Raw genomic sequence first — 15,014 nt, forward strand, 5'->3', positions numbered from 1 at the left:
GTTTAGCTTTCTTTTTCTAGTTCCTTAAGGTGTGCAGTTAGGCTATTAGTTATAGATCTTTCTTCATTTTAATGTAGGCGTTTACAGCTGTAAATTCCCCGCTGAGCACTGCTTTAGCATCATTTCATAAGTTTTGTATGTTCTGTTTTCATTTCCATTCATCTCTAGGCATTTTCCATTTCCCTTTGTGATTTCTGTCTTGACTAACTCATTAAGAGTATATATTATTTAATTTCTACATATTTATGGGTTTTCCAGTCTTCCTTCTGTTCTTGATGTCTAATTTCATTTCACTGTGGTCAGAAAATATACTTTGTAAGCCCTCAAACTTTTAAAATTTATTAAGACTTGTTTTATAGCCTAACATATGGTATATTCTGGAGAATCTTCCACGTGCATTTGAGAAGAACGTGTACCCTGCTGTTGTTGGGTGGAATATTCTATTTATGTTAGGTCTGGTTGGTTTATAGTGTTGTATATGTCCTCTGATTTCCTTATTGATCTTCTGATTGTTCTACCCATTATTGAAAGTGGGGCATTGAAGCCTCCAGCTAAGGTTGTAGAACTATTTCTTCCTTCAGTATTTGCTTCACATATTTTGGTTCTCTATTGTTAGGCATATATGTACTTATGATATTTCTTCTTGATGTATGGGACCTTTATCAATCTATAATGTCCTTTGTCTCTCATAACTTTTTTTTACTTAAAATTTATTTTGTCTAATAAAATAACTAAGCTCTCTCTTGCTTACTATTTGCATAGGATATCTTTTCCATCCTTTTACTTTCAACTTCTGTGTATTTGTATTGAAAGTGATTCTCTGGTAAGTGGCATAGAGTTGAAATATTTCAGAATCCTACCTCTGCCATTTAATTGGAGAATTTAATCCATTTACATTTAAACTAATTACTGATAAGGAAGTACTTCTCCATTTTAATTTTTTTCTGTATTTTTTACCTCAGTTCCTCCCTCACTGCCTTTTTAAGCTATTTGGTTGATTTTTTATAGTGTGCCATTTTCATTCCTTGGGGCTTACAATGAAAACCATTATACTTTTTACAACCTAGCTTGCATAAAACTTCATTTCTATAACATACAGATACTTTGTTCCTATACATGTCCCTGTTTATATTGTTGTCATAGATTACATATTTTTATACATTGTACTCAGTGACATAGTTAGAATTGTTTTATTCATTTGTCTTAAGTCATATTGGGGAAAAAAAGGGGGAGTTACAAACCCAAAGTACAATATTGTTTATATTCCCTCTGTAGTTCTCTTTACCAGTATTATTTATTCAGCTGACTTCAATTACTGTCTAGAGTCCTTTCACTTAGTCTCAAGGACTCCCTTTAGCATTTCTTATAGTGGAAAAACTCTAGTGATAACTGTCATAAGTTTTGTTTATATGTGAATGTCTTGATTTCTCCTTCATTCTTGAAGGATAATTTTTCTGGATATAGAATTCTTGACAGTTTTTCCTTTCAGCATTTAAAATATGTCATTCTCCCCACACACCTCTCAAAGTAAATCATTCTGTTGCCTTCTGACTTCTCTTGTGATGAGTTGCCTTTCTTGCTGCTTTCGAGACACTCTGGCTTTCTACAAGTTGACTGTGTTGTGTGTCAGTGTGGATCTCTTTGGGCTTATTGTGCCTGGAGTTCGTTGAACTTGAATGTGTAGATTCCTGTCTTTCATCAAATTTGGGAAGTTTGGGGCCATTACTCCTTCAAATATTCTCTCTGCCCCTTTGTCTCTCCCCTTCTAGGTCTCCCATGAAGAGTTATGATCATACTTTAATGGTGTCCCATAGGCTCTGCTCATTTTTCTAACTTTTATTCTTTTCACTCTCAGGCTGGACAGTTTTAACTGTCCTATATTCATTTCAGTTTTGAGTTTCTACTTGGTTCCTTTTTATATTCTCTTTGTTGATATTCTCATTTTGTTGACACCTAATTTTCCTGGTTTATTTTAGCACTTTCAGCATATTTAAGACTATTGATTTTAAAGTCTCTTCTAGTAAGTCCAATGTCTGGGCTCCTTCTGGGATGGTTTCCCTCAGTATTTTTCCTCTGAATAGGTCATACTTTTCTGTTTATCAATATGAATTGTTGTTGTATTAAAGACTGAACATTAGAATTTATAATGCAATAACTCTGAAAATCAGATTCTCCCCCTTTTCCCAGGGTTTGTTGTTCTTGATAGTTGAAGGCTATGGTCACCCATTTATTTAGTGAGTTTTCCCAAACTGTTTTTGCAAAGATTTAAGTCTCTCTCTGTTCTTTCAGCCAGTGTCTGGACAGAGATTTCCTTGAATGCCAGAAACTTAAAAAAAAAAAAAAACTCTTCCATCGGTGCTGGGGTTCTCTCTTGTTGCTTAGTCAAGCTGTCTGTCACTCTCTCAGCCTTCATCTCCTGCCATCAGGGAAAGCTTAGCGTCTTCTTGGATCGGAGCATGCATCCTCTTCTGGACATGTATGGGGCTCTTTCTAAATTCCGCAGCACTTAAGTTTTGTGAATGCCCTAAATTCCATCAGAAATCTCTCCCCAGCTTTCCTCCTAGGCTTTAGGGAATATATTGTATCTTTCAACCCCAGTATTTCGCCCCAGACAGCTATGGACTTCACCTTCACTTCCCTGGCCATGTTTTTAAGAACACCCACCCACTTTTCTACCCTGAGTGGGCTCAGATTGGGACAAAACAGCAGGCGCCTTGTCAGTTCTTCAGGGAGTGATCTCCACGTAGGTAGAATAAATAGTCATTGATGCATGGGGTCTGCTTGGCTTCCTCTGGAACCTAGAACCTGGGTCCCACACCGGGCACGCAGGTTGCCACCTTCAAGGCTGCTGCCCAGCTGGAGCTGGAGGAGCAGATAAAAACCCCACCATGCTTTCCTACCATTTTTCAAAGTTTTTCTCAAGTCAGCATTTGATTGGTTGCTGTGAACCATTGCTTTCCAGAATTCTGACAAAATTGGCTTTTAAATTCTGCTTGTTTTTTTATGTTTTCGTGAAGGGATACATGTTTAAAGCTACCTACTCTGCCATTTTGCCCCCTATTTATTTATGGGTCCTTTTTCTTTTATGACCCATAGGTTCAGGGAATCCCTGAACCTGCCATGTACAATGAACCAGAGAGCTAATTGGGGCAGGAAATTTGTCCAGCACAGGGTTTGCCCATATCCTGGATGGGTGATGGAACATTGTGTAGGTACAGGGTGAATTTGAGCAATTGAAAAATGGGGGTGGCACAAAGTACTTCTTGAGTGACTTCCCCCATCTTCACCCCAAGAAGAATGACTTTGCTTTGTCCCACCTTCACACCTGCTTTGGAAGGTCAAGGCTTTGGCTTTCTTCAGCCTCCTGGGGGGAAGGACCTGCCTTGGTGTTCTAGCACACCGTCCTCAGAGAGGGGTCCCTGCAGCGGGACCTTGGAAATGCATGTTCTCAGACCCCACCAACTCAGAGACACCGTTTTTAAGATTCTAATGTGAATGCAAGTATGAATACCTCTAGACTAGAAGATTAGCTCAGGTAGCAAATAGGGACCTTGGTACCTCAGAGGTCCTTGTTTTCCTTGGAGTCAGCTAAATTCTGCTAAGGAGGTTTAAGTATAGTACCTCTGGGGGAGGCCAAGTTACCTGCTGGAGGAAGCAGCCTTCCCTTCACCTGTGCTGCTTCTGCTCTGTGGCTTAGGACCAGCACCTTCATTTATAGTAACCACCCTTTCCTGGTGGAGGGCACCCTCACAGGTGTTCCGAGTAGTCGTGGCGAGGCACCAGCAGACCTGAGGACTGAAGGGAGGCTTTGGCTCCGCTGACATCCGTCACGTGCTGGTAGCCTGTCCCAGGAGAGCGGCAAGTGGAGGTTTCCTCTGGGATGTTAGATCACGAGGAATGGCGTTTTCCTCCTGCGCAACCTCACATCCTTGTGCATTTTAGGTTCCTGAGGACAAAGCAAGCACCCCCCGCACCACAACCATGACCTTCACTTGCTTTGTGTTTTTTGACCTCTTCAATGCCTTAACCTGCCGCTCCCAGGTAAGCCCGCACTGCCCCGAGAACAGAAACGGGTCCTCACTGCGCTCCTCTCCCGTAACCGGCTACGGGCGTTGAAGAGCTCTGGGGGGCGCTGCTGGTTTTACGTGAGCCGTGGGCCTGGCACCAGCCAATGCAGCGCCTTCTCCTCCCTGCAGACCAAGTTGATATTTGAGATCGGCTTTTTCAGGAACCGAATGTTCCTCTACTCCATCCTCGGGTCAATCCTGGGGCAGCTGGCCGTGATTTACATCCCGCCTCTGCAGAGGATCTTCCAGACCGAGGCACTGGGAGCTCTGGGTGAGTAGTCCTGATGAGGCACCGCAGACCTGAGGGCTGTAGGAAGGCTTTGGCTCACGTGCTCTCTGACCTTTCTCTCCTTTCACTTCCTTGCAGATTTGATGTTTTTAACTGGACTGGCCTCGTCTGTGTTCTTTTTGTCGGAGCTCCTCAAACTATGTGAAAAATACTGTTGCAGAACCGGCAAAGTCCAGATCCAGCAAGAAGCTGTATAACGGACCCCACCCAGTGTCAAATCCCAAAAAGAATCTGTATTTCTATGTGACGTCCCTGACCCTTCCGCAGCGTGCACTCTCCTGGGGAATGTTTTTAGGAAATTCTAGCATTAGGTCACTCACTTGATCCTTCTCGGGAAATCCGGAGGACTCCCGCGGCAGTGCGCTGCAGGACTCAGGCCTCGTCTGTCCATCACTGTCCCCCATGAGCACTGGGACACAGGGAAGGGTGGACAGAGCAGCTTGCTATTTATTAAATCACAGTGATTTTTCTTAACCATGTCTGGGTACGTGATTTGCAGCACAGCTGGGAGGCTACTTGTTAAGAACGTTCCAGGCTTCTCGAGATGCAGCCAGTAGGATGAGAAGGATTAAGGGTGTGGGGCTGGGCCGAGGTTGGCAGTCACTGCTCTGCCCATTATTGGCTATAAGCCCAGTGGCATGGTTTGACTGTGTAAAATGGGGGCTCTGGGGACCTGTGTAAAGTCCTACACAAGAATAACTATTATTTTGATAGATCTAGACAGTGTTTTTCCTACAAGTTATGCCTTACACCATTTGGGACTTGGGTATATGACCGTGGATGAGGTGAGAAGTGATCACAGCCCAGACCCCCCGATGAAGGGCTTGGTTTTTTGAGATAACAGACAGTAAAGTGGACTGTCTCTCAAGAACTAGGAACCAAAATATTTCCCACCTACCTGAGTATTTCCCACTGTCCCCAAAACAGTTTTCAAAAAGTATCTGCCCTTCCAGTCACTGGTGTCTGGACCCAGGCAAAAGCAACCAAGGGGACCAGAAATGGAATGCCATCTCAGGAAATGAGGTCACATCCATCAGCTGCCATCACAGCTGTGACAAAGTGCCTGGTTTGATCATACCTGGACCACACAGGGTGACGAAGGCCAGAGTGGACCCCTGCAGTGCCCAAGCAGAGTCCAGCATTCTTCAAAGTAGGATTCACAGTCAACAAACCCCTGTTTGGGAAAGCCTAAGAGAAGTCCCTGCCACCCCATGACACCAGGGCTAAATGAGGAGATGAGTGTCCAGGGGCTGGCTGGAGAAGAAACGTCTAGGATGGGTGTGATACCTGCCCAGCAGCTGCCAATCAATCTTTGTGAGGTGAAGAATGAATCACATCACATATACAGCCTGCCACGGATTTCCCTCTGAGCCAGAGAGACTTTCTGCTGCCCAACCTCCCTCTGCAGGATCTGCTGACAAATAAGAAATATGGTTCTCATTCAAAAGTGAACAAATACATGATCAAAAGGAACCTGGGTCAATTGATCTGTGTAATAACCACAATAAACCATTCTTAACTCCTACCTCATACCAAATGAGAAATAATTCATGATATATTATAGATCTAAATGTAAAAGGCATAAAAAGCAGAATATACGCATGACCTTCTGGTAGGCAAATTTGTATTAAATGGACAAAAATGCTAATCATAAAGGAAAATAAATTGAACTATATTAAAATGAAAAACGAAAAGCTAACCCAGAGTGGGAAAAGATATTTGCATACCTGTTGGGCAAAGGATTCATGTCTAGACTCTATAAAGAACACCTACAGACAGTAAGGAAAGCGTTGATCAGATGCTTCGCAGCAGAACCTAAAAGGCCAATACGCATTAAGATCGTCTGTGCTCCCAGCAGCACTCGGTTTCTTGGTCTGAGTACATAGGTGTGTTCATGTTGAAAATTCACCGAAACAGCCAGATTCTATACAAAAAGACTGCAAACAGAGAGGAAAGGAACAGCCATAAGGGACCAGAAGGCTCATGAAGAAGATGACTGCCGTGTCTCAGGAGCTCACAGAAGCGGGGGCTGGGGGGGGGGGGATGGAAATGTAAGGGCAGAACAAACTTAGGAAGGAGTGAAGAAGGAAAATGAAGCCGCCCCAGAAATGAAGACTAGAGGGGAAGCAGGGAGAAAAAGAGTCCGAGTGTCTAAAACCAAGACTCAAGTATGGGAAAGAAGAGAAACTCGAAATGAAAGACAACTAGGCATAAATTAGAGATGTGGAAGCAAAGGGGATTAAACTGATGTCCCAAGAAAACAATAAAACAAAGATATGATTTCTGAAATTTTTCTTAAGTAAAAAACATGAATATAATCTTAAATAAAATGAAAACCAGTTGATGGTCACAGAGACTCATTCTAGCCCAGTTACTTCAAGTTGGAGTAAGAATCTTCTCTGGAACACCATTCAGCACGGGAGGATGGTGAGCTACCAAGGAAACCTTCAGGGGGGAAAATATGATTCAAAAATTCAGAAGCCATATTACTCGGGAGTCCCTCTTGATGAGACTAAAGGATGAATTTCAGCCAACTGTGGTAAGAATGGAGACTCTACATCGATGGTGAGCACTTAATTAATTAAATGTATGATTAAGGCTTAAACAACTGTGGGATTGGTAGTTACAGAAAATAATTTAAATGTGTAAACATCCTGATAATGTAGAAATGATAACTAAGAAAACGGGAGGGAGCAAAGGCAGGAAGTAGTATAAATGTGATGACTGCCCTACTTTTCACACAGGACCATGACAAAGTAAGATGTTATTTAAAAACATAAAAATGAACACTAGAAAAACTAATAATGCAATCAGACAAAACTAGGGTGAACCTGTTTCCAAAGGAGATGGAGTAACAGGCCAGATTTGCCCTCCCTCCTACAACAATCAAACCAAACAAAAACATACAGACAAAATACATGTGACGTGTTTGAAAACACTGGAAATCAGGCAGTGAAGGACACTGTTTCTTAATGATGGGAGCCCCATGATTTCTACAGCTTATGACCTTGAGAGTTTCTAGGCCAGACTCACGAGAAATACAGCTTCTGAATTTTTGAATCATGTTTTTCCCCCTGAAGGTTTCCTAGGTAGTTCACAAAGTGAGGGGAACTGAGGCTGAGCTCAGCTGATGCCCTCAGTTGAGGATGTGGAGCTGAGGGTCCAGAGAGACCAAGGCAGCTGGAGTTCATAGGAGTCAATATCAAAGAGGAGACAGCTGCACAGAGAGAACCCTGAAAATCTACAGAAGGTCCCCTTTGAATATTCAGGAGTATACTGACTGATGCCTACATGTGAGGGACCTACTCAAGGTTTGGAGAAGACCTGGCTCATGGGATTAGAAGGAACGGTATTTGGATTTTACACTGGGCTAGAAATAGTGCCTAGTCCCACAAATCAGATCCTAAAAACTCAAAATTCATGGCACTGGGTACAATGCTCAGAGAAAAGTTGGTAGTGGAGAATAATTAGCCTTAGACTGAGCATTGCTGTGGACCCACCTAAGAATCATAAAACAAGACTTGAAAGGAGCAAACTGTTCCCAAGTAGCTCAACTGCATCCCAAAAGAAAGCTCAAGAATAGTTACAGAATTGCTAGAATGTCTATGATCCAAATGAAGATTACCTGGCATACAAAGAGGAAGGAAAAACACAGTCCCCATGATAAGGAGAATAATTAATCAAGAAAAGCAACCCAGAACTGACACAGATGTTAGAATTAGTAGAGAAGCACATTAAAACTGTTTTCATATCTCTCTTCCACACATTCAAAAAGTTAAGTAGGTATTTTTAAAAGACCCAAATCAAACTTGAGAGATGAAAATTATACATCTGAGATAGACACATAGATGAGACATTGCAGAAGATAATATTAGTGAACGTGAAGGCATAGCAATAGAAAATATTCAAAGTGAAAAAGAAATAAAGCAAATAGTCCAAAAAATGACAAGAGCATCCATGAGCTGTGGGACAACTTCAAGAAGACTAATTTGTGGGTAACTAGAATCCTAGGAGGAGAGGGGGAGACAGAAAAAATATCTGAATAAATAATGGATGACAACATCCTAAGTTTGATGAAAACTATAAACTCAGAGATCCAAGATGCTCAATGACTCCCAGGCACAAGAAACGTGAAGAACTACACCAGGGCATATCATAATCAAATTCTCTAAAACTACTGATAAAATCTTAAAGGCATGTTACCTACAGAGGAACAAAGAAGGATGACATCATATTGCTCTTCAAAAGCAATGCAGTTGAGAAGACAATGGGATATCTTTAAAGTAATGAAAGATAACATACTCACCCCACATACCAAAATTCTATATACTTCAAAAATGATGATGAAGTAATTCATCACCAGCAGACCTGCACTATAAGAAATATTTTAAAAAGTCCTTCAGACAGAGGAAAATGACAACATATAGGAATGAAGAGTGCCAGAAATGGTAACCACTTAAATAAGTATGATTTTTTTTCTTATTATTTAAGTCTTTGAAAGATAAGAGAGCCTAATAAAAAATAATATACTATGATGTTGGTAACACATATAGAAGTAAAGTGAATCACAGCAGCAGCATAAAGACTGGGAGGGGAGAATGAAGAATGCTACTGAAAGGTTCCTAAACTATTTGTGAAGTGACATAGTATCACTTGAAGGTAGTATGTGTTAATTTAAAGATATATACTCTAAACCCAAAAGTGACTACTAAAATAAGTTATAGCTGAGAAGCCAACAAAGGAGATAAAATGAAATAATATTAAGGACACTCGAGCCCAGTGTATGGTCTGTCCAGTGGCCAGGTGCTTGTTTTGCCTTAGAGATGGAACCCTTCACAGGGTCCTGTGTGGTCAGTCATGGCTCCTGGGATGCTGGCTTCTGGAAGCAGCTCTGCAGAGCCCATGAGGGCCTGATGACAGCCACCAAAATGTCTCCCCCGACGGTCCTGGAGCTGTTGCACAGCTCTGCTGGTGGTGTCTGAATGCTTGAGTCAAGTCCCAGGTGTCTGAGTTTCCCTGGGAGATCCCAGTAAGTACCACTATGGTTGTTTTCCTAATAAAGAGCAACATACTTTAAGGAGTTGAGAGCTAGCCAAAAATGTTCCTACAAGGACTGAAGAACATCCTACAGTCAGGGAGAAGTATGGGCTGGAGGCACATCCAGTAAACACTGAACCACTCTTCACTTAGGCACTGCAGGCATTCTTGAGAAAGGACAGAAAAGCAGGCTCCCTAAACATTTATATCATGGAGTAATGATGACAGATACGGTCACTTAAGGAGGCACAAATCCCTCTGATCCCATGGGATGCATACAGAAAGACATCTTAAAAGCATCTTAGAAGAAAATGACAGGCTGAATGAAAACACTCATCTTCAGAAAAGTGTACAAGCACCTGCCCAAGAAACCGCAGGAGGGAAACAAAGTTGTGGGAAACAAAGGAACAGATAAAAATGCTGAACACTCCAACGCATGGGTGAAATGGGTTACTAAAGACAGCCAGATAAAGTCTCTCACTGAAACCGTGCCGAATATCACAGGCTTGCCTGATCTCTTTGGAGAAGAACACATGGGTGATGGCTACGTGGAATTAGACAAAAAGGGGAATCAGTCGCTTTTAGGTTTAGAGTATATGGCTTTAAATTAACACATACTACCTTCAAGTGATACTATGTCACTTCACAAATAGTTTAGGAACCTTTCAGTAGCATTCTTCATTCTTCCCTCCCAGTCTTTATGCTGCTGCTGTGATTCACTTTACTACCTAACCCTCAGCAGTTGATCTGAACAAACCCCTTGATGCCATGAACTTAAATGTTTCCTCTAAAAGGCTTGAAGGAGAAAAGCAAAAATTATTCAATAAACTGTGGAAAAAGTTGAATGGAAAGCTTACAAGTCAAATAAAAATTCTTAAGAATAAACAAGCATCTCTGCCATCTGAAAAGTCATAGCCTTTGAAAGTGAGACTCAGAAGCTTCAGGTGAAACTTCAAAACCCACCTCAGGTACATCAACCACATGTAATGCAACTCAGAGAAAATCAACTGTGAAGAAAAGTATCTGCTTGGAAACAGAAGAGAAGATTCTCAAAGGTTACAGAAACATGAACTATGCATATCCCGAGTACAACTGTCTATAAGAAGATGGCCAAGGACCTGTACAAAGAACTGGAAAGGACCACTTGCTCCTAACACAGCCAGATTATCTTCTATGAGATGAAAGCTCAAGAAAGGATGCATGTTCTCTACATAATGAGTTCTCAGAATCCTTGTGAGGATCAACTCACAGCTCAGTGAATTATTAAAATCTACCCCCAACTACATTTGTTATATTTTTAGGTATGATGAATCTATCTTTAGTAACCACTATTCTAATTTTTTTTATTTTAACTTTAGAAGAAATACTTGACTAATCCAAAAGAAGGCACAGAAGGAAAAAAGGAGCAAAGAACAGATGAGACAAATATAAAACAATTAGCAAGATGACAGACTCAAACCTATATAAACTAATAATCACATTAAATGTAAATGGTCTAAACACCCCAATTAAAAGGCAGCAATTGTCAAATTGGTTTTAAAAAGAACTATATGCCGCCTACAAAGAGTATTTTAAATATAAATCCACAAATATCAAAAGTAAAATGATTAGAAAAGATGTCATGCTAACATTAGTCTAAAGAAAGCTGGAGTGGCTATATTAAAATCAAAATAGATTTCACAGCAAAGAGGAGGTCATTCCATAAATATAAAGGGGTCAGTCACTCAAGAGGACACAACAATCCTAAACATTTATGTATCTAATAGGAAAGCTTCAAATGCTTGAAGGCAGAAACTGAAAGAACTACAAGGAGAAGTAAATCACAATTTTATTGGACATCTAAATACTCCTCTCTCAACAACTGACATAATAAGTACACAGAAAGTCAGCAAGGACAGATAACACCAAAAATACAAGCAACCAAAGAAAATATAAATTGAACTTCATTAAAAAGTGTTTGTACCAAGAACAGACAGTGAAAACACAGAATGGGAAAAAATATTGAAAATCATATATATGATAAGGGTCTAGTATCCAGAATATATAAAACCCTTACAGCTCAACAATAAAAAAGACAAACCAGTTAAAAATGAGCAAAACATTTGAATAGACATTACTCTAAAGATACACAAATGGCTAATACACACATGAAAAGATGCTCAACGGCATTTGCCATTAGGAAAATTCAAATCAAACCCAGAATGAGATGACCACTAGGATGTTAGAATATTTTCAAGAAAAGGGCAGGGGAAGGTGTGTGTGTGGGGGTGGATAATAAGTGTCAAAGATGTGGAGAAATAGAAACCCTCAAATGCTGCTGGTGGAAATGTAAAATGGTACAGCCACCGTGGAAACAGTTTGTCAGTTCCTTAAAAAGTTAAAGAATTACCATATGACTCAACAATTTCATGTGTAGATATTAAAAGAATTGAAAATATACATCTACACAAAAAAACGTGAATTTTTGTAGCATTTTTCCTAATAGGCAGAAAGTGGAAACAACCCAAATGTCCATCGGGGTGGAGGGACAACATGTGGTATAGCTACACAATGGAATATTATCCAGACATAAAGAGAAATTAAGTACTGATCCATGCTCCAACATAGCTGAACCTTGAAAACACTATGCTAAGTGAAAGGAGCTGGACACAAGGCCACGTATCGTTACGAAATAATCCCTAAGCACATATGAAATAGGCAGAATAGGCAAATCCATAGAGAGGAAGTAGACTGGTAGTTGCCAGGGTTTGAGGGGAAGGAGTAATGGGAAGTGGCTGCTAACAGCTACAGACTTTCTTTTCGGGGTGATTAAAATGTCCTGGAAATAGATATTGATGATGGTTGTACAACTGCAAATATACTAAAAGCCACTTAAAATGGTGAGTTTTGTTAGGTGACATATCTCAAAATAAGTTTAAAAAATCAGTTATCAGGCAATCTAGCTTGATTTACTTTTATAGAACACCTCACCTACCAAAAGTAGAATATATGTTCTCAAACACATATGGAACATTCACCAAGATAAAATAAAAGAGCAGAAATCAATGTACTGGAAAACAAAAATAATAGGGAAAAAATCAAACTGAAAGCTAGTTCTTTGCAAAGTTCAATAAAATTGCCAGTCTTGCTAGAGGTTTACCAAAGGGAAGAAAGAGAAAATACAAATTTACTGTTAACAGGAGTGATAGAAGGTCTATTACTACAAACACCTCAGGATATTCCAACAATAATAAGGGACTATTATGAACAATTCAAACATACAAATTCAACAAGTTAGATGAAATAAACCAGTTCCTAAAAACCATAAGCCATCAAAATTCAGTGAATATGAAACTGATAGTCTGCATAGTCCTATTATTATTAAAGATCCTGAATTTGTAGTTTAAAAACCTTCCAAAAAAAAAAGTCTCCAAGGCAAATATGGGTTCACTGGAAAATTTTACTTAACACATGAACAATTCCACACCATCTCTCCCAGAAAATAAGGGGGTAGGGCACTTAGCTCATTTTATGAGACTAGAATTGGCCTACAACAAAAATCAGATAAAAACAGTACACTAAAAGAAAACTATACACCAATATCCTCCTTGAATGCAGACATAAAAATCCTCAATAAAATATTAGCAAATAAGATTCAGCCATATATAAAAAGTTCGGTATTCTGTGACCAAGAGGAGCTCATAGAGGTCCAGCAGGCTAGCTTGGTATTTGAGGTTCAGCCAAGGCAGTCTACACTGTATACAGTCTAACAAAGAAAAGCAGAGGGTCCACGTTGGGTGATTCTGGAAAACCTACCGCCCATCTAGGACAGAAACTGTCAGCCAACTAGGAAACTTCCTTGAGCAAATGAGCATCCACAGAAAACGTAGAGCTGGCGTCATGCTTAATGATAAAAGACCGTATTTGCCTTGGAGGCTTTTTTGGGAAGGTTTTTAAACTACAAATTCAGGACCTTTAATAGTAATAGGACTACACAGGCTATCAGTTTCACCGTCAGTTCGTTTCTAAGGTGCTAACTTATTTGCGTGAGTTACGTAAAATCTGACAAAGGAAGAAAAGTATAAACCAAAGTCACTTACAAAGATTGCTACAAAAATTCTAAATATTTTATTTAGTTAAGTGACACATGAGAAGATTGATGGTTAAAATACAAAGATGGCTCAACATTTGAAATCTATTAATTTAATATTCCTTGTTAGTAACTTGGAGGAAGAAAATCAGGGGTGCTAAAAAGAAAAAAAGGCATTATAGAAAACTCAAGATCCACTCCTGACAGAGACTCAACATGAATACAAATGGATACTTTCTTTACATGATGAAAAAGACCCCCCCACACATATATAGATATAAAATACCTCAGGGGTAGAATGCTCTTTCATGTGGGAGACCCGGGTTCGAATCCCGGATCATGTACTCCCAAAAAATAGAAATAAAAAATAAAATACCTGAAAGCAAATATCAGCATTATGCTTAATGGTTAAAAAGACTAAAGGCATTTCCATAAAAATCAGGCCTGAGAAGGCTATATCGTTAATATTATGGTTTTGGAAGTATTAGCTGATACAGCAGTGAAGAAAAACAAATAAAAGGTACGGAAACTGGGAAAGGTAGGAAAATCATTCTTCTCTCCAGGCATGCACTCACAACAGCTGCAAACTTAAGAAACTTCAGAGAGAAACTATCAACAACTGTGAACTGCAGTGGTTCTGAGGGTGGCGTCCCAGCCAGCAGCAGCCTCACCTGGGGACTTGTTAAAAAGGGAAATTGTTTCCCACCCACCCCAGACCCACTGAACCAGACCAGTGGGGTGGGGCACCGCAATCCGTGTCTCAAGAAGCTAGCCATGTGATTTTTTTTTTTTGGTGTGTGTGTCGGGGGTCGGGTGCATGGGCCGGGAATCGAACCCGCGTCTCCGGCATGGCAGGGAGAACTCTGCCTGCTGCGCCACTGTGGCCCGCCCCACACTCAGGTGATTTTGATGCAGCTCAGGGTGGAGGACTCCCACAAAAGAATTCGGTAACATAACTAGGACCACTGTGCACACCGATCAGGAGCCCCCCTCCATCGAGGCAGCCTTCTGCAGGGGGAGCCTCTTACACCCCAGCGAAGAAAAAGAAAAAAACCACCTAGCTAACTTACATGTTCCTGTTTCTGGAAGGGAAGAATCCGTATTAGCCATCTTTGGGCTGTACCTAAATTAATCCACGTTTAATGCTCTTTCAAAATCACTGTGACACTTTTTGGAATTTAGCCAAGATGCAATTAAAGCTCAGAGAAAGTAAAGCAGCAAGGATAGGCAGGAAAATTTCAAAATCAGCAGTAGTGGGGAGCTAGCTCTCACAGTTTTATCTTAAAACCCCAGGAAATAAACATGAGAAAGAGACCTAAATTCATACCAAAATTTGGTTTGAGAAAAAGTGGCATTTTAATCAGTAGGGAATCTAAGAAGTACCATTTAATTTAAAAAGATATTGGGGTTTTATTTTGGAAATATGGCAGAGGTATGTATGGTTTTTAAATACATTTTGAATGAGTTAAAGATTCAGAAGTAAAAACAGCAATTTCATGATACCATGGCACCCATGACAAACTCTGGGATCTGTCCTATAACTACTTGTTGA

At 40.3% G+C, this 15,014-nt stretch overlaps 2 protein-coding genes across 2 annotated transcripts in view; one reads left to right on the top strand and one right to left on the bottom strand.

Moving 5' to 3' along the window:
- ATP2C2 (ATPase secretory pathway Ca2+ transporting 2) overlaps positions 1-4,830 on the top strand; it is a 90,734-nt gene extending 85,904 nt beyond the window's left edge. The window contains exons 25-27 of the mRNA XM_077133201.1: positions 3,943-4,041; positions 4,197-4,338; positions 4,435-4,830. Coding sequence (XP_076989316.1) covers positions 3,943-4,041; positions 4,197-4,338; positions 4,435-4,553 — 360 coding nt within the window. The 3' untranslated portion in view covers positions 4,554-4,830. The remainder of the gene's footprint in view (positions 1-3,942; positions 4,042-4,196; positions 4,339-4,434) is intronic.
- A 1,115-nt stretch (positions 4,831-5,945) lies between these two features.
- Positions 5,946-15,014, bottom strand: part of MEAK7 (MTOR associated protein MEAK7) — a 30,459-nt gene continuing 21,390 nt past the window's right edge. Inside the window, exon 11 of the transcript XR_013163795.1 lies at positions 5,946-6,293. The gene's annotated coding sequence lies outside the window, so the exon portion shown is untranslated. The remainder of the gene's footprint in view (positions 6,294-15,014) is intronic.

This window comes from Tamandua tetradactyla, chromosome 16 (assembly GCF_023851605.1).
Source record: "Tamandua tetradactyla isolate mTamTet1 chromosome 16, mTamTet1.pri, whole genome shotgun sequence".
In the NCBI taxonomy this organism is placed as follows: Eukaryota; Metazoa; Chordata; class Mammalia; order Pilosa; family Myrmecophagidae; genus Tamandua; species Tamandua tetradactyla.